Genomic DNA, 20,470 nt, shown 5'->3' on the forward strand with positions numbered 1-20,470 from the left:
GACCTGAGATCAGGCTGTTATTACTTGTGACTTATTTGTGCCACTAGTTGTTGTTGTTGTGTTCATCGGTTCTCTCAAATATAGGACATGTCTTTGATTCCCCGTCCCGTTGATCCAGTTGGAAACCTGGCATCCGGTCGTTTTTTTTACTTCCAGCCCCCACACGGCTGCGTTCTCGACAGTTTGACCTTATCGGCTGTTTTAAGAAAGCTGTAAAAGATGATGGTGCGGGAAGAGAACTGGACAGGTTTAATCAAGGTCGCTCAGAATTTATAAGATGATAAAGTTAAGACCTCGTACACTAAAGGAAAGCTCTTTGTCTTGACTTCATGGGGCAAACAGAGATATTACTAAGTGCATCTGGGGTCAGATGACCACTCGTCGCTGGCTGACATTTGTACCATGATCCGGTTTGTCTGCTACTTTTCATCCGGCCGAGGCTGTCAACCTCTCAAGCGCTGTCAACGTTCTAGTTCCTAGCAGAACAGTCTGTGAAAGCGAAAAAAAAGCAGACACGCAGACTGGGGGGAAAAAAGACAGGAATGGAACGCTAAGTGAAAAAGAAGAGCGATGAATCGGCAAAGGGGTGGATTGAAGATGTGTGGTGAAGAGGGTCACAAACGAGGAAGAGGAGAAGGGAAGAAGATGGAGAGGCTTTCGGTTGGGAATGGAGTATCCATGCTAATAGCTCTCATCTGGAGAGGCTGATGGACAGAGGACAGCACTTGTGCACTTATCCAGGCTCACTTCCCCCACAGTCAATTACTACACAGTCAATTAAGTCCTCCAAAAAAACACAAAAAAAGCGGAAAGGCTCTAAGGGTATGATGCTGCTTCCTGCTGCTTTACTGCTTTTATTCCCACCTTGTGTGTGCCAGTTTAATGCTGGGCTGATTTATAGAGACACACATTTACTTATTTTCACAAAACAACCTGTTCCAAGGTTATTTCATTTTCTTTTAAGACTGGAACAGCACGTACCAATCAGAGAGGCTTTGTTGTTACTAAAAGATGACGAGTTTCACCATCTTTGTTCAAATATATCAAATATCAAATATAAGGGTAGAAAACTGTCATTTGAATAGAACTCATTAATAAATATGCCATCATCATACAGTGTAATCAACCACAAAGCAGGCCTGTAATGTCATTAAGCGCCGTTATTTCTAATGTATTGAGTTCTTTATGCCAGATTACAATTATAAGGAAGATCAGGCACCAACGAAGCGCACACGCACATCATGTGTGCGTAAAGGGGAGCCAAGGCATCAATTTGGGTGTCACAGGAGTTCATGATGGTAGACGCGGTCAGCTTGGGTTCAGCTAATATGGACTTTAAAGGCTCATACTGATCATATTTTGTGAATAAGTAACTGTTTGCTAATGTGAAATGCCAATCATCTCTTTCCTTGAACTTGTGTGCAGGTCAAAAGTGCAATCGTTCCTGTAACGGCCGTTGCTGGGGGCCGAAAGGTGACCAGTGTCAGAGCTGTAAGTTCATTACTTTTATTAGCTCAAGACTCCGCATGGCATTTTAGTGGCTTGCTCTCTCCTCCTCCAAGGTACTTTTGTCAGTATGCAGATGATCTAAGCACATGTTTGGATCTTTGATGAATACAATTGATTTTGTTTCGTAATTCCTCCCTTTACATATGCACTGCTGTCTTGTTTTTTTTACATATATCTACACCTGCATATCTACTTGTCTGACACTAAAAGTATTCTGAAATTATAACCAACTAACATCTGATTTTGAGTAAATTGGTTTGTTTGGTGGATGGGTAGGACTGTTCTAACCTTTGCTATTTACCTCTGTCAAAGCTTCAAGTTATGCAATTTAAGGGAGTTGCTTTGGGTCAAGAATTTGTGAAAATGGTGCGAATTTTGTTTAAAGGTACCAAATCATATTAGTTGAACTGCCTGAAATCCAACCTGCACAATTTATTTGGTCACTAATATGCCTTTGATGATGAATCCCATGTGGTATTTGTTGAATTTAGTGTTGAATATTGTACTTCACTCTGATGTGTTTTGGACAAACATCAGCCTGAAGATTAGCTCATTTTCTAATTTCAGCTGGCTCATTCACAGCGGTGTGGCTTGTTGTGATAAAAAAAACTATTAACCCAAGTGCACATGGACAAAACCCCCTAACTGTACACATTTAACTATTACTCTCATGATCCCATTTAAAGCCAACTCGTTTGCATGAATATTTCTCCATAAAAAGAAGGTCTTGCGTTTCCTTGGGCAACGCAGAAGATGCATTTCTTCACTTTTTTTTGCCATGTCCTTTCTAACTAATTGTGAAATAATATTCCTAATATCTTGGCTGACATTTACATTGGCGGAACAATTTTTTTGTCAATGACATTTTCAGTAAAGCAAGCATTTCGAAAGCCTGTGTAAGCGTATTAAAGTACCGCTGACCTAAGTGAACGAATGTAGTCCCAGTTTATTTGACTTATGGAATTCATAGTGCGAGAACAGTTTGGTTATAAGTTTGTAGGCGGCTTTTAGCCTCGTAAAAAGGCCCCGCTTTGGACATTTATTTCACAAGCCCGTAATTGCTGTGGAGATGCCAGAACCTCAGGCACACACACGCACATATCAACGCCTTAGTTCCCCGGACCCCCAACACGTCTTCCACAAACCTTCCTGCTGGGAACTCCCATTTTTCACACTAGCTTATTGCAGCTGCGACAGAGTGTGAGAATGATGCACACTCCCTTAGTCCATCCCCAGGGAGTGTGCATCCATGTTATTTCCCTGTCATTCAGTCCTTTGCCTGCGTCAGTGTCACTCTCTCAGCCCCCCCCCCCCCTGTTTTTGTCTGCTTTGCGCACAGTGTACAGAACACACAGTGTACATGTTGAACGGCCAGTTTAAGGCCATCATACTCACGAATAAAGGGGAGAAAATATAATATCCAGGTCCCAGCAGGTCCTCTAAACTAAACCACAGGAAAGGTCACAGCACCTAATGTTTTCCTTAATCTTTGATAAATATCTACCACGCTGTTTTGCTTCAGTCTCTCAGGACTGGATTGGCAAACTCATTATATTACTGGAGAAATATGGCCTGCTATATCCAACCTTTCATCGTCATGCAGTGTTGTTTTAAGCTTTTTTATTACCATGCTAAACCCTTAAAAAGATTGAAGATAATTAAAGTCGCCACAGGATGGTTTAATACAAATAGATTAGTAATTTCCCTTTGCACTAAATGCATATCCTTCTAATGCAACTTAAAAATAGTAATGCCAGACATTTTCTGCCTCATTTTGGCAAATTATTCATCCACATACAGTATTGTGGTGATTCTAGAACAATGTAGACTTTTACCTTGGCACCTCTAATTTCTCTTTCCTCACATTCTATGCCGATTTATAAATGGCTTTTAGAAATATTTCATATAGCTTCCGTTAATGCAAGAGAAATGCATCCCCATAATTTACAATGTCAGGCTCCGTCCCTGGTTAAGAAAAAACAACACTGCATCTACATATGTAGGAAGGGGGGGTCTTGTGGCAAAAAGCACATGCTTTTTTGACCTTTCCAGGTAAACCAGGACCTTTTATCAACAAACCATGCTGATTTTATGCTTTTATTTTGATACTCCCTCTCCGGGAGGTCAGGATGTTGCTGTCATCCCATGAACAACATAAACGCTAATTCTGGAATGGTCATCCAGTGTAAAATCAATGTTGAAGTTAATGTTAAATCAAATAAATGGTTAAATCAAATAAATGGTTCAAAAAAAGTTTGTTAGTTAGTGCACAGATATTTACTGTCATCTTTATCTACAGATGTCCCATTACTCTGCAGGCACACAAATGCAAGGAAGCGTGTTGACAGAACATGGACTATACAATTAGTAGTATACCACATGATTAAACTTCTCAACCCTACATAGGAACATCATGTACATGCAGGCGAAAGAGCTCACACACACAGTTCTCGTTTGTCCATTAATTCTCTGGTTTTATTGTGCTATCCTTGCCATCAGTTGCCTTCGCTCTTTCCTTCACTCCGTGCACAGAATACTTCATCTTTTCCTTCCAAAACCCTGGCTTGTCTCATCGTATTTGTCCTGTGGTGGCGATCTCATTAAGATAATGAGAAATGAACTGTTAGACCAGGACTTGTTACCAACACGCCACGGACTCGACCCTCGATAAGCCGCGTCCGTGTCCGTCTGCCTCCTTTATCTCACCATCTTCGTCTTGGATGTCATGATTCATAATTTTTGTTCTTGTTCTACCTCACAACCCCTCAATTATATTGTGCTGAAATACGTGTACATGGAAAGAAAAAGTCTGAAAATGTCAAAAGAAAGACCACTTTGATCATAACAAAGATTAAATTTCAATGGTTATGGTATGATAGGTTTTTTTGTGTTTCTTAGACCTGGATTTCTTGTCGTAATGATAATGTTTCTCCGAAAGGTCACTGATGTTGCTAGCTGCATCGGGTGAGAACATACCTCCCTACATTTAATTCAATAAAAAATGCACAGTCGCTAAAGATGACGGCCGCACGCTTCCTCCATGTTCTCAACAGCTGTCATATCTACGTCACTAATTCACACGTCGCCAGATCTTTAAGCACTGAACCCTGAAACCGCTGTCAATTACTCACTACAAGCGATCCCTTTGTCACTGAAAATACAGTCACCACATACTGTAGGACCGACACTAAAAGAGATAATTTGAGTAGTTATGCATATGTTTGATTATTTTATATCTGTTACACTCAATTTCATCAACTACAATAGAGCAACTTTGTGTTGTAGTTAGAAAAGAATGTAGTTAAAAACTGATCCTTTAGTGAAGGAGAAACGGGCCACGGTTAGCGCAGTGAGAACCTCGGGGTATAATGTACTGCGACAAGGTCAAAGTTTAAAAGTTAAATAATGGAGTATGCAGACACTGCTGAACTCTCTTTGTGTTGGCCTCGGTTCAGTGCCTGCCACTTAGGGCAAGCAGGACTAGATCTTCCAAACACAGCAAAGCTACACAGGGATAAAATTATAAAATGGATCTGCATAATAGCTCAACAGCATGCTGAGTAAGCCATTTTATTTATTTATTGTTTCCAATGCAAGCATGATGGGCTTAAGAAACCTACATTGTTTCTGCATCAAATACTAATCATTTCCTAAATGGCAAAAAAATATCAGGCTCACAGTTTTCCCAAAAACCAACAACTTCACTTTAAAGAATGTACTTCGTTGGATCTTGAATTAAACATCTGCTATGACAGTCGCGCTGTGGTCCGCCAAGTGCGGATGACGTGCTGGACAGCGGAGTCCTGAGGCTCCATCCTGGTGCTGCACAGAGCGCTATGTCCTTTTTTTTTTGTTCAAGGTTTATGCATGCTCAAATTTGCACAAATTCAAAAAAGATTAATTTAGCTGGTTCTAGAAGTGTAGTTCCCACAGCATAAAAAACCCAACCCAAAATACACTTATGAAGCTCTTTTGGAAACCAGGAGTGAAAAAGCACATTCCAGCTCATTTAAATGAGAACTGAGAGGCAGTGGGTCCTGTGACTGATGCTGCTGTCTACAACTTGCTCAAATGGAAGCTTCCAGGCGTATTTTATGAGATGGATTCCTTTTGTATTTGTCGTCGCCAGCATGTTTTTTTTCTTTTTTTTTCGTTTTTTTTCCTAAAGTGTAAGTTTAAAGCCAAAACAGTGTTGCGTCTCTCGTCTGGCAAGGTCGTTTATTTGACAGAGTGTCTTTTGAGTTAAGTAGGCCATTTCATTTTAGCCCAAGCACTGTTAATGGAATGCCACTGATGGTACGTAAGGCAAAGACTGAAGTGTGTGTCTGTGTGTTTGCCGGGTGGTCTGTGGCCTTGTATCAATCACTGGGATAATATCTTGTCACCACGGTGCCCAAAGGGAAACATAGCACAAATAAACTATGTGCATCCACACACCCGTACGCACACACACATGCACATTTGCACTCTAGCATTGAACCCTATCGTTGCTTTTCCCACAAGAGAGTAATGTGACAACATCTCAGTTAGAATATCTGTGACTCATTTACTTTGACCTTTATCAAAGAATCTTCTGGAGGCTACATTTTTTTTAATATAATTTTTTGTTGTTTTTTGGTTCCTGAAGGAAGCAAGAAATTTATACATCGCCCCACATTGTTTTTTCCTCCGAAAAAAAAAAAATGGATCTTGAATTTTCAGGCAGGGTGAAACTTGATGGAAGCATAAACTGCAAATGTCCGTCCGTGAATGACAGATCCCTGAGTGACAAGCCTCACACCAGTGTGGACGCACAATACATATCACCACTCAAGCCACTGTCTATTCTTTGTTACACTAGGTTGATTTTCATTTAGTGCGAAGAAATGCAGTGCATCCTAATTCCCTGGTGGTTTGTCACTTCATTTTATTCCTTTTCTAACTGAAGCCAAGCAAAAAGTTGGGAATTTCTACTGCTACACACAGTTTAAAAAAAAGCATGATTCTTCACAGGCAACACAATTAATGTATCAAACATTGTGAAGAAAGCTACTTAGTCTGAGGTAACAACATGCCTTGGTCTCCCCTGTGGTAGATACAACATGATAAGGTGGCATTGAGGGTTCCCCTGCAGAGGAGGAACCGTGATGCACCGTCCTGAAGGGTGCTCCTTCAGTGGAACGGTGTGTGGCACTTCCCCTTGTTCAGAGGCTCGCCGACATGTTAGAGAGATTTTTACGCGCCAGTGACCAACCTTGTGCGGCGGGTGTCCTTTATATTCCATCAGCCCGACAGCCTGAGTCTGCCACTGCCCAGCAGCAACTAAGTGGAACTTTTTGTTGAGTTTCCCTCTCTGATCCATTCTCAATATCTTAAGAAAACGCTCAGGCTCATACTGATCGCACTACTGGCACCATCCTATGTGCCTTAACGTGTGGCTGTCAATAAGCGAGGCACACAGGGCAGGAGACAAGCAAAAGGGTCCAGATGCGTTCGCTAGGAAAGGACCATGGGACACTGAATGAGATGAGGACTCGCTACGCCTTCGCCGTATCTAGGTGGAGATCCCCACAGGAGCATGAGGGGAGGCAAACATTGATAGAATAAAGTTTGTAGGTGGCAGATGACACTGTCTTCTGGAACGCACAGTTGCATTTGTTTCACGGAACGATTGCAGTGCAAAAAAGTCCGGCTCCCCATCCAGCGGTGGATACCACAAATTGCCACTGACCATCTGAACTGTTTGTTATATGATAAATATATCCTCTTTTTTGTCTTTTCCATATTTGTCAATCCGCAGTAACTAAGACCGTTTGTGCTGAGCAGTGTGACGGCCGTTGCTTCGGCCCCTATGTTAGTGACTGCTGCCATCGTGAGTGTGCAGGTGGCTGCTATGGACCCAAGGACACAGACTGCTTTGTAAGTGAGCACACAAACACACATACATATACACACATGTCATTTAAAAAATGCATTAGAAAAAGGGTTGTTTTCATGTTAATATTATACCCCAACCACCAAAAAACTAAGCATTTCCTGACCATTCTCTTCCTGTTTGTCACAAACCTGAAACACTTTACTTGCAATTTTTAACTTATTTTGATTCAAGGAAATCTTCAACATGATTTATTCTACCAGGCTCTTTTGTTAAAATGCCACTTGGATGTCAAATATCATCAAATGACATTTCGTTTCCGATTGTACCTAACATGAGTGTCGTTTTTAAATACAGACTTCACCCGCCTCTTCTCCCTTCTGGCTCTTAGGCGGGTGCTTTAACATTTTTATTTTCAACCCTCTATATGTTAAACTTGTAATTCTGTGCACCTCCCTTTTTGAACTCCAGGAGTTCTTGCTCTTTTTCTCAATTCTTCACACACTTAAAAGTAAAAGAATGGATTTCAGGAGAAGGCCGAGTAGACGTGAACATGTTGTCAGATTATCACACAGATGAGAGATAGAAACAAACAACCATTCACAATCATATTTACACCTATGGGCAATTTAGGGTCAATCAAGCTAAGCTGCATGTCTTTGGACTGATTGTCTCAATCTGTTTTATGAATTTTCTTAATAAGACATAGGAGCTGATCTCTAGAACAAATTAGAACCAAACTAGAGCAAACATAAGCTGAGTCCATACCTACGTTGTTTTGTGTGGAGTTTTTTCAGAACATTAAAGTGAAAAATAAAATTCAAAACATGATAAATCTGTCCTTTAATTTGAAAAATGTAAAAGGCTCATGGACCACAGTTCTTACTGTGAACTGGAAAAGCGCACTCTCCCCCCCCATCCAGAACCCAAGCGTATCAGATGTGATTTTTGCTTTGGTGTCACACTCAACAGATAACTCATTTCAACAAAGGCAGCTGGGAAACGAGACAAGACAAAAACTTGTTTTTAGAGCTTTTTTTGGCGATGTTTATTCGTGGGCAAGCCGTAACATACAATGTGCATTACAGACACAAGACAACTCCCGTGCTCCTTTCCTTCTATCCGTATCTAACACACCCGTCTGCCCTGAACGCCGTCTCCCTCGCTCAACCGCACACGCGCTCCATATTCACAGAGTATCATCGCCCGTAGGTAACATGCCTGCTCCTTTCACCACTGGAAGGGGAGACATAGAAAGCCAAGTGTCTTGTTGCTCTATTCCAGGGAATTTCCTTGTGCATTTTATTCACAATGGTGAATATCTTCGCACTGATTCATTGTGGAAAGGCCGACGGGGGAGTGGGTGGGGGGGCTCATACCTGTCGGAGATGAATATGAATATGTTGCAATATTGAAGGTCAATATAAGAAGATCAGCATATACGGTTATAAGTGTTATAATTGACTCTTTCTCGGGTTTTGCAGTTGAGTAGCTCTCTGTAGCCGTGGAGGTCCATCACTTATTTTAAAGTTAAGTCATTATTGAAATGCTTTAAATATGTCAACACTCAACCAAACACTGTCCACATTTTGTAATAATGTAAAAACTGCCAGAAAAGGCAAATCACACTTGTCCAAGTGGCAATTTCATTGGGTGCATGCGTTATTTTCTCTCTGCATGAGTCAGTGATGTCACCTCTAGCCACGCCCTCTACTCTATGCAGGTTACAGTTTTTTTTTTCTTTTTAAATAACCCTTCATGTAAATATTCTAAATACTTTTTCCACCACCACGTGTGGTGTGTGTGTGTGTGCTGTCTTGCAGGCTTGCACCAACTTCAATGACAGCGGGGCATGTGTGACCCAGTGCCCCCAGCCCTTTGTCTACAACCCCACCACCTTCCAACTGGAACACAATCCCAGAGCAAAGTACACCTACGGAGCCTTCTGCGTCAAAAAGTGTCCTCGTAAGTCTCCCTGACACACACACACATGCACACACTTGCTTGACTACTATACGTTTGATGATTCCACAATTTCAATAGTCAAACCGACACTGTGACAATGGTGATAGAATGCAAACATTCTCGAGCAAAACATTTTCCCTTTGGCAAAATATGTGACATTGAGGTAAAGTGTAAAAATGAAACATATTTTAAGTCACACACATAACTGCTTTGGCTGAGAATTGGGGAAACTTGAGCGTAGTATAGAAACCACCAAAATGCATTATATTTGCAGAATTCCAGTATAATTCTTATCTCTCACCAAAGATAATAACTGCATAAACAAATACATACACATACATACAGCATACAAAGTGCATTAACAGTAGCCAGCACAGGTCTGCTCTTTAAATAGCTTATTTTAATTTGAACACGAGCAGATACAATTTGCCGCGAACAAGAACAGCGATTAAAGACTTAAATTGTCTGAATTACATTTACCTCTTAAACCGGATGATAGATCCAGTTGATCATTCTGAATATCCAAAACCGCTTCGGTGTAAACACCGCTTGCTTTGTGTTTTACAAAGATCACTTTGCAGGTGATCTGTGTGAGGATCAATTTCAGTTTTAGAAACCGGGAATAAGTTCTTTTTACAAAGTGAAGGCTGATGCTGCTCTTCATTTCTACAAACGGCTGTTTAAATTAATTTATTCAAAGTCCCCTGCGGGTGATTTGGGTTGAGACATGATTCAAGTTGACACAAGGGAATTGACTAAAGAAGTTCAAGCCTTTACAGCCCTGTGGTCATGACGGCCATACAGTGGTTTGTCCTGCTGCATTTTCTTTTACATGAGAAAAACAGTTGTTGTTCTTTCCTGTGCTTATCTTAGGGATTTGCCATGAACTGTGCAATAACCTACGAGCTCAAGCCTCTTTAGACTGCAGAACAAGGCTCGGCCATTGGCTAAATTGGAATCTTAGCTACTGTTGAAATGTGGCATGGGTGTGGAAAGACCTTACAAACGTATCAATGTGGGCAATGACACGCAGGGAAGGTAATAACGGAGGAGGCTGCCTCCATTAAAGAAACAAGCACGAGAGAGCTGAATACGTCCTCCCTATATGGTCAGTTTGCTGAGTCCCTTAGTTGTAGTTGTCTTTGCATTTCTTCAAACCAAGAATCATTGAATATGAAAGACTTTCATTTGTAGATAGATCAATCCAAACATGAATGATTCATCCTGTGCTGCAATTTTGGAGCGTGTTGGTGAATGAAAGTGACAAAGTAACACTTTTCTAATTTCTTACACCAAGTGCCACTTATTTTACCGGATGTTCCTGTGTGACAAACAGCTGACAAACTGTATTTGACATTTATGGTGAAATGTTTTCCAGATAACTTTGTGGTGGATCATAGCTCCTGTGTGAGAGCCTGTCCCAGTAACAAGATGGAGGTGGAGGACAAACGTGTTAAGATGTGCATTCCTTGTACTGACATCTGTCCAAAAGGTAAAGCACAAACAAATGTTCAAATATTCAAATATTTTTAGTTGATGAAATTGTTCAAATATATTACTATTAGTTATCCATTTATGTTAATATAGGGCTTATCAATTGTGTTTGTAGCATCTAAAGATCAATAAATCATTACCACATCCATACTGAGTTTTGTGATCAAAGTTTTTATGGATTTTCAGATATACATTAAAAATCAACCATCCATTATCAATATACATATACATATACTCACATACTGCTACGTAGATATGCACATATACATGCATATATATAGACACAACACACTCTCATATACACACATGCGTACACCAACACATCCAGTTGAAACAGAATAATAAATACAGTTTTGGGCTATTTTTGTTGAATTAAAAAATGCCATTTATTTGGGATGATAAATTGCTGTATAATCTATTGATACCTAAAGATGATTTACGGTTGTAGATTTAATAACGGTTCCATTCCATACCTTTATATATAATTACTTTATCATGTCGGCATTAGAAACTAATACATTTTTATTTCTCACTTGCAGCGTGTGATGGCATCGGCACAGCCAGCCTACAAGCGGCTCAGACGGTAGACTCCAGAAACATTGACAAGTTTGTCAACTGCACCAAAATCAACGGCAACCTGGTGTTTCTTATCACTGGGATCAAAGGGTAAGATTGAACTAACATTTAATTAATACGAATGTTGAACTACGGGATGGAACAGGAGAGCTGTCACCATGTTTCGACATGTCGTGTCCTTTCTTGGAAGTGTTGATTTAGAAGTCCTGGATTGACAATGTTCAAATGGAATATGTTAATATACTTAAACTAAAACTGAATTTAAAAAATTAAAAATCAATATTAGAATTAGATGATGGTATCAGATAGTGACAGATTGTTGAAAATATATATTCTTTTCTCAGCTCAATCAAAATCCCACCAATATAGTTCTGCATAAATTCCTTTGGGAACAAACTATGTAGCAAATATTCATGGTCAAGTGTGTTTTTTTAACACTTTTAATGTAAATCGCTTGATAAGAGTGTCACCTTGAAGTCCAGAGTTTCTTTTAAATGTTAAATGTCTGAATGTGTAAATAATTGGTATGCCAAATATGTCATGCTAGTCAAAGCTAGAATTTTATTTATACTTAGATATACTGTAATACTGTATACTGTAAATAGTTACTGTAAATCAGATATTCTGAATTGTCCTGTCAATATATTGTACATTTCAAATGCTGTGATATTTCTGTTGTTTCAAAGAAAAATGTTATTTTGAACTCTAATTATCATTCAAAGGGACGTGTATCACAACATTGAAGCTTTGGACCCAGAAAAACTCAATGTGTTTCGCACCGTTCGGGAGATTACAGGTGAGGAACACAACTTGCACTGCAAACATCTCTGCACACGCCTACAAATTAATAAAAAAAGATACTCTTCCCTTTCTTCCCGCACGTTTGTGCCGCCTTTAGTGTGCATGTATGCGTAATGTTTGTGTGTATCTCTTTGTGTATTTGCTCGAGTCTACCTCCCTCCCCCTGAGACTGTCCACACCAAGGACAGACATTGCAGCATGAGATGAATATCCGATGAGTCTTCTGTCTCTCTACCCCTTCTCCCTCGGGGAGTCCCTAGCCTTGAGTCCCACAGTTCCAGCTCTCCCTTCACGCACCACGAAGAAAAGATCCAGAACATGCGGTGCGCATCGTTAATCTCCCCTATGACATCACTTCTTATTAGCTGCATGCATACTTGCATCTCTTGGCCCAAATGCCATCTGAAAGAAACCGTTCACCTCTGAAGTGATGCTCACTGATGAGACAACAGCATGTTGCTGTTTGTTACAAAAAGCACACAAACAGTATTCCTCTTATGTATAACCTGGAAAAAAATATATATTTCAGCTCAAAGCGTTTTCAAGTGAAGAGCAATCATTTATCTATATTCCTTCTATCTATTATTTCAAATGACCTGTATTTTTCCTCTCTTGGCCCTTGTGTTGACTTACCGACACTTTTGCCTGCTCTGCCTCAAGCTCCAAATAAAAAAAGAAAAAGTCCATTTATATCTTACCTGCATTAATGTCTCAATGTCCACTCGACTCGTAAATAGAAGGCACCTCCTTCTATTTACCTGTTGCCATGGTGAACTGTGTATTGGATCTCAGAGATGACTGAACAAACGGATCAGAATGTTCAGAATTCAGAGCTTTCCATCCGAAGGTTAAGTTTACTGCTAGGCAATGTTTGTTAAACCTTCTACTTTTTTAAACAAGCTCCTGCTTTTGCAGCATTATTCTGCAAGATCGGAATGTGATTTGAAAAATAAAAACTACTGTGTTGTTGTTCAACAGCAAACAGAGTTCAGACAGGAGTGAGCCAAACACGCGCACCATTCTGTCCAGATTATATTGATAATCTTAGTCTCTTCCTTAAGTGGAAAACCACAGAAATCAATGATGTGCTAATCTGTCGGCCTGTGTGTTTCCGTCAGGTTGCGATAAGCTGGTCAACAATGATTGATGCTTTTGACAAATGTAGAAATTGAAGGACTTCAAAGAGAATGGACATAAACGGAGTGATAACAATCACACAACAAGACGACAAAACCGTGATTGAATACTAAAAGCACATATAAAATGGCTTTGAATATCAAAACTATCATCACAAATGCTGTAATAAGCTGCACTGTTATAGATCACACACAGTAGAACAAACTATGGTTTGAGAGCAGGTGATGGAGACGACCCATTGGTCCAACACAATGTGGTCAAGGGTGTTTGTCAGCTCTGCTTGTCGTCTCTCCCAGCTGTCAAGAGAACATGACTTCTGACGGAGGCAGCCAACCTGCCTGTGTGACCCCGAGGTCACACTGGTCTTTTGTTTCTTCTTTGAAGTATTCTTGCTTCTTAAAAGACATTTCACCAGTTAAGGTTCCACCCACCAATTGCTCAATCAACTCAGGTTAGTAGGGTTTTTTGATGCTGTTGCACAGATTTATTCACCAGAAGTCAAGCACCCTTAACATTTGATTTTGAGTTGACGCCCTTCCTGTCTAAATGGATCCATAATTTATTTTTTGTTGTTTTACCACCGATGTGTCTCTTAGCAGAACATGAACCACTTTGATAATTAAACTTTGCTATTTTTGTCTAAAACAACTACTTGGCAGAGAAGGTAAAGGCACTAAAACATAAGGATGGGGCCAAATGCATTTTTCTCATTACGCCTGAATAAAAGTCCAGACAAAACATGTACACAATGTACGAGTATGTTTTTTTCAGGAGTCTCCCAAAAAAGCCCCAAAAAGCCTATATGTATAATCTGTCAAATATGGTGCAGGCAGTGTTTTGGCACGGACTTGTATGGCTGCCAATGGGACTGGGTCACTGGTGTGTATTGATGATGTCACAGCTGATAGAAGGAGCAGGATGAATTCGGAGGTATTTAGGGTCTTTCTTTCCGCTCATTTGCCCGCTGCACAGTGCAGATGGATAGTGAAACAAAACATACTGTGAAAACAACATAAGAGTTTAGGGGCAAAAGAAGGCTGTTATTCTTTGAGTATTCAATGGTCCTTTGAAGTCAGTCACCTGATTCTAATCCAATTTAGCATGGGTTTTACTTATTTATTTAGGTACAACTGATTGCAGATAGAACCATAAACAGGAAGCAATAGAAGTAGGCTGAAACAAAAGCTTGGAACAGCATTCACGGGATATAAAAACATGTTTTGTGATGTTTATTGATGCCAGACTCCATCCTGTTATTTCCCGCGAAGCAGTTTCTTCCAAGTAATAAAGAACAATGATTATCTTCATAGATATGTTAGTTTATTTGTTTTTGAGCCTCTGAGCATGTGGTGGTCTGTATGAAAATGCAACTCCTAAACCTTTCATGCAATATTCTGTTTTATCCGTTGAATTAAGGGCTAAAAGTCTGCACTTCAATAAGATAGCTTGATTTTAAATTGTTGTGTAGAGGCCATATTTCAAAATCCAAATACCCTATATATACATATATACTTTTTGTTAAAATGTAACCTTTAACTGGGTATTTATTTTGAAATTTGGTGTCACGTATATTCTGCACCGTCCCTGTACCGTGAGCACGGCATGTCTGTCATTATCCAAGTATTACAATAGCAAACCAGTCTCCAGCATCTTCCTGCAGGAAGCACCTGCTTACCTCAGAAGAGCACCACGATGGAGCTGCGAGGTGCCTCAGCACTGCAGGTTTTGTCATGAATTGACAATTCGTGCTGACAGGTACACTAACGATCCTATAGCGCCTTTGAGAGGCCCTCGGCATCCTGAAATACACCCCATGTGATCCGAGGTTATGTTTAACGTTAATATTTCACTTTTAGTGTGAGGATGTTGACCATGAGCCATATAGTGTTCCTCACCAAGACCCAACTTTAGTATTTTACCGATGTCTTCATCTACACTATAAGCATCTGCTTAAAAATGACAAACAAATGTGAACAAACTAAAAAAGGTATTGTTGAAGATCATTACTATCTTGTCAACAGGCCACGGAGGCCCTTCTTCTCTGCATCTCTTTGTATCCCAAATAGGAAAACACATTTTATTATAATGGAGTCAGACTGTTGATTGATTGGAGAATGACCACACTGCTATTCTCACCTTCCACTGTGTGCTCGCTCTCTACCTTCTTTGCCAGGAAGAAGGTAAAACCGCAACTGGTCGCCTCTGTGTTTTTCATTCTAACTTGATACCAGAACTTCCTCTACTTCCAAGATCTCACCACCTCTTTCATGCTTCTCCTTCAATTTTTGCCCTGGTCCCATAGTGTCATCAAACTGATTTGTTTGTTGGCTTGGGCATTTTACCCCTCCCCCCCACCCCTTTTTCCCAACTAAATATGTCATATGTCTCAATCTATTATTGAAAATCTTAGCCAAAGCCATCTTCTCAGCTATTCATTTAATCTTTTAAATGATTCAACAGTAGAGACGCAGGTAAAGAAAATGCAAAAATATTGATTAATATCAAACTCTGCACTGGGCCTAGCTAGCACCAAACTCCTCTCTGAGAGATCTTTTATCTAGAGGTGCTTGTCTGCCGTCAGATGACACTTGTATCCTGGAACATTGCTGAATCCAGAGAGATGCCAACTCTCCCTTCTGATTTTTAACTGTCCACTTTTAGAAAAGAGTAAAAATGATAGACAGCTGATATTAGTTTGTCAGTACTGGTGACTCATTATAGAATAACTACTGTGTTTGTGTGTTTGTGTGTCTGTGTTCCACTTTTTAGGCTTCCTGAACATCCAGTCTTGGCCCGACAACATGACAGACCTGAGTGTTTTCTCCAACCTGGCAACTATTGGGGGAAGAGCGCTATATAGGTACACATTTGAAAACATTATACATGTGGTTATTTCTGTTAGACCATGAGTGTAATTCATATAATAGCTGTGTCAAAACTGCCTCAGCATCACATACATGACGTACTCTGTGCGCTTATGGGTCTAAAAAGTTCAAAACTCAGCACGACATTCTTGATGTTAATTGTTACAAGATTTAAAACTAAAATAAGCATATACGTGGGATTGGTTCATGTATTCAAATAATTGTAAATTAAAATACATGTGGTTAAAGGAAGAAGTATATATATTATTTGTGTGTTTTGACCTTTAAGAAGCCAGTTTAGATCGAAGCTGAATTTTAGTGATTTTTCAAAAGGTTCTTTAAAATATGCTTTGACTTTTGGTTGGAAGAAATTGTTTCAGCGTAACTGCTGGCATAATGTGAACTTTGGGACGTGGTGTGTGTGTGTAGGTGTGTGTGTGTGTGTGTGTGTAGGCGTATGGATGCTCTTGTGTGTCATCCACCTGCAGATGGAAACAGCAGGCTGGAGTAAAAATTACAGCCTGCCTTCCACCTTTATCCCATGCTTGATCCTGCATACCCTCTGGCTCTGACACCCCGCTGGCCTCCTGTCATTTATAAACTATGCAAGGATATGAGGAAGGACGGGCGTTGGAAGAAAGATAGCGGGGAATAAGTTCAAGTTACGTAGTTGCTGTAGCTAGCATACAACAGCAAGTGGCTTTAAGTGGCTGTAAAGTAAATGTATAGAATTAAGCAGATAAAGGGTATTATTGAAGTTTAGTATCACTAGATTATCAAATCTGGTAACTGTGGGTGAGGAGGAAGCACGGTCGTCCTCCAATCAGAGGGTTGGCGGTTCGATCCCAGGCCTGGCTAACCCGCATGTTGATGTGTCTTTGGGCAAGACACCTAACCCCAACAACCCCCCTGTAGCTGTGACTACAGTGTGTGCGTGTTAGTTACTGATGGGCAGGTGGGTCTGTGCATAGTATCTTCTGTTATCAGTGCATGAATGGGTGTGAATGATCATGTGACATGATGTGGTAACGCGCTTTGAGTGGTCGGAAGACTAGAAAAACGCTATATAAGTACAGTCCATCTACCATTTATAATTATAGTAATTAGTAGTATTAAAAAGTGTGGTTATAATGTGACTTTTCCACTGAGAAGTCGAACCCTAATTTATTTTCTTTTTGATATTTTAGTGCAGTATAGCACATATTAACCCTAATTTTACTCAGCGGCTATGTAGAAGCTGTTATCGCATTTGTAATTATTATTAACTATAGCAATATGAGGTCAAATATGATTGGAAATTATTTTTCTACAGGTTTATGTTGTAAAAAAACGTATTTCCTATCATTTATTTTGCTGATTGCTTTTATGCAATACATATTATTTGAAGAGACACGATTGGCATTTTTGCACCAAATTTAAATAAATATACTAAATGTTGTAATAATACCATCTCCCCAAGTTGCTATTTGTATCAAGACCACAAATAAACAAGCTTCATGTGCTATATTGCTGTTGCCATGTGAATATTTTAAACTAATACGTTATATTCTTTAAACATATCTAAAACACAATGCAGGGGATTAAAGTAAAGTAGAGATTATGTTGGCAATTAAATACAAACTAAAACAAACTAATCCATTAAACACTCAAACTTGACAAACCCCTCTGGTACACTGAAAATGTTCCACTCAATATAAAAGACTAATATGTAATAGGTACATATGACCTTATTATAATGCACATTCAACAACCATTTGCAATGAATAAATAAAATCAAAATGCGATCAACCGAGGTTTTAAATCCTATGAAATGAATCAGTCTCCTCTGCCTTTTCACTTCCCTCTCTTACCTCATCCCTTCTCCTCCTCACAGTGGGATCTCCCTCCTGGTGTTGAAGCAGCAGAGCATCTCGTCCCTGCAGCTCCGGTCACTGAGAGAGATCAGCGCCGGGAATGTCCACATTGCAGAGAACAGCCAGCTCTGCTACTACGACACCGTGAACTGGACCAGACTGTTCCGGGCTCCAAACCAGAAGGTTCTCGTCCGCAACAACCAGAGCCCACGGAAGTGCTGTAAGTCCAGATAGCCGAACAATCACGTTCAGCCAAACACCCAAAACAAAAGTGGAAATGCGTAAAGCGGTTTGCCTTGCTTTGCGATGGAACGAGGACCATAGACATAAGCATGTAACTGCATTGCTGATTTTGATTCTGCACTGTTAAAAAGAAAAGAATCAAATGGCATGAATTTGAATGAACATGAGCTATAACTAATGTATTGCTAGATAGAGGAATAACAAGTACAGTATCATTGACAATCACACTTCATTTAGGAAAAAAACTTGTTGTGAAGAACAAAAGAAAGATTTCCAAAGAATGAAGGCCTGAGCCACTGATGTTTTGACCGAATTTGTGATTGCTGACCGGACACAATTTTAGACACTCTCACAATGAGATCACTGCTTCAACTCAATTATTTTGGGAGATGTTGAGATGTGCCATTTCTCTTCAGATACAGTTTTCTGGGTGACCGAATCAGCCGTTTCCGTAACTTCACTTTACTCCCCCAGAAGGCAGCATTGACACATCTAATAGCAGGAATACGCTGCCCTTTCTCTTGTCTTTCTGTCGTAACAATGGAGCTATTATCTCGCTCATTTGTAAAGACAACTAAAAGCAGTATTCTAATAATTGGATTAATTAGCCAACATAACCATCCAGTTGAGAATAACTTAAATTACTCAAATATCAAATATGATCAGTCAAAAATGTTGTTCCTAAAAATGAAATGGCTTTTTATTATATTACTGCCACAAGTGTGAAGACATTATTCATTTATACATAATGTTCATTAATGAGCCAGTATTTGCATTATTGAGTTGACCCCTTTTCACTGTTCATGTGCTCCTTTCCCCTGGGCAGGTGCTTAGTGTTTGGCACACACACGCACGCACGCACACACGCACATACACATCCCTCTCTTTTATCTCTGTGAGGACATTCATTGACATATTGCATTCCATAGCCCCTTTTCCTCACCTAAACCCTCAAAACGTATTGCCTAACCCCTAATTCTAACCGGAACCGTAAACCCCGAAGCGGAAGAGAAGACCGGCTACAATGTCTTCACTTCTTTTAAACGTTCTCAAGTCAAATTCGTCCTCACAATTATAAAGTAGATGTACACATAAACCTCCCAGTCTCTCTCTCTGTGCCCATATCTTTATTATGAGTGGGGGTAGCTGTTGTAGTAGTACTTTTATTAGGTTATTGTGAAAATTAAAGACCGCTGAAACTATAACTCACCCTGTTCCCAAAGTACCACTTTCTATAAGCTGTAGTAGTACTAGTACTACTCCTAAAGTTAGCTTGCGCTACTATAGTTATGATAGTTATGCTTTATGCAATCACGTGTTAGTCAGATATTATCTGTCTTTTCCACAAGGTCAAGTAAAAAAAGATGAGTTCTATTTGTTTTCAATCAATTTAACTCACTAAAACCTGTCTGGTTGTACATTTAATAGCTTGAGTTGAGGGTTTTTGCAGTTGGTTGAGGATCTGGATGCAGATGACGTCTTGACAGCGGGGCCTTTAAACACGTGTGCTCTCCTCACGTCTGCCTGTTTCGGACGATGCTGACTCAGTTTTAAAAGCCCTATTTCTTGTGCCTTAAGCTGCTCAATTTGTTTTTACACCGCTGTCATTTGACAGTCAGAACTCGATTGAAGTCCGGGGCGTGAAGAGTATTACTGCTCTTTGAGTTCCGACTGACAAATCGCTTCAGAGGAATGCCATTAGAAGGACGGCGTTTGGTCAGACGTCATCAAACTGTGTTGCCTGCAGAGACTTTGGTCTTTGGTCCAAATGCAATTGACAAGCTTCACCTACTAGAATTCATCTAAAAAAATATTTGACTGAAATGAATCCCAGAACGTATGATGGGGCTCTCGAATATATATTGCTGACTCATGGCTCATTAGGAAAACAGCGTTTGGGTCACGATGCCGTTTTTAGTGTTTATTTCTTCAGGTTAAAACATGATGACTTTTTTTTATTTTGTTCACACAAATCTTGATCTACAAGCTGCTATTACATCGCCATCACTGATCTCAGTCAGAGAGCAGTTTCATGAAAGTACTTTTCGGAGTAATTCCTTAAACGGCTGCACACGCATGATCCCACACAGGTGAGTTTAATTATTTGGGATGATTAGAGCTCGTGTGTGTGTGTGTGTGTGTGTGTGTGTGTGTGTGTGTGTGTGTGTGTGTGT

At 40.0% G+C, this 20,470-nt stretch overlaps 1 protein-coding gene across 2 annotated transcripts in view; it reads left to right on the plus strand.

The window, feature by feature from the left end:
• Nucleotides 1-20,470, plus strand: part of erbb4b (erb-b2 receptor tyrosine kinase 4b) — a 217,420-nt gene that overhangs the window by 142,541 nt on the left and 54,409 nt on the right. For both annotated transcript variants that reach the window (XM_040201513.2, XM_078091335.1), the window contains exons 5-12: nt 1,426-1,491; nt 7,289-7,407; nt 9,187-9,328; nt 10,707-10,820; nt 11,362-11,488; nt 12,121-12,194; nt 16,106-16,196; nt 18,074-18,273. In XM_040201513.2, coding sequence (XP_040057447.2) covers nt 1,426-1,491; nt 7,289-7,407; nt 9,187-9,328; nt 10,707-10,820; nt 11,362-11,488; nt 12,121-12,194; nt 16,106-16,196; nt 18,074-18,273 — 933 coding nt within the window. The remainder of the gene's footprint in view (nt 1-1,425; nt 1,492-7,288; nt 7,408-9,186; nt 9,329-10,706; nt 10,821-11,361; nt 11,489-12,120; nt 12,195-16,105; nt 16,197-18,073; nt 18,274-20,470) is intronic.

The sequence above is a fragment of the Gasterosteus aculeatus genome, chromosome 16 (assembly GCF_964276395.1).
Source record: "Gasterosteus aculeatus chromosome 16, fGasAcu3.hap1.1, whole genome shotgun sequence".
NCBI lineage: Eukaryota > Metazoa > Chordata > Actinopteri > Perciformes > Gasterosteidae > Gasterosteus > Gasterosteus aculeatus.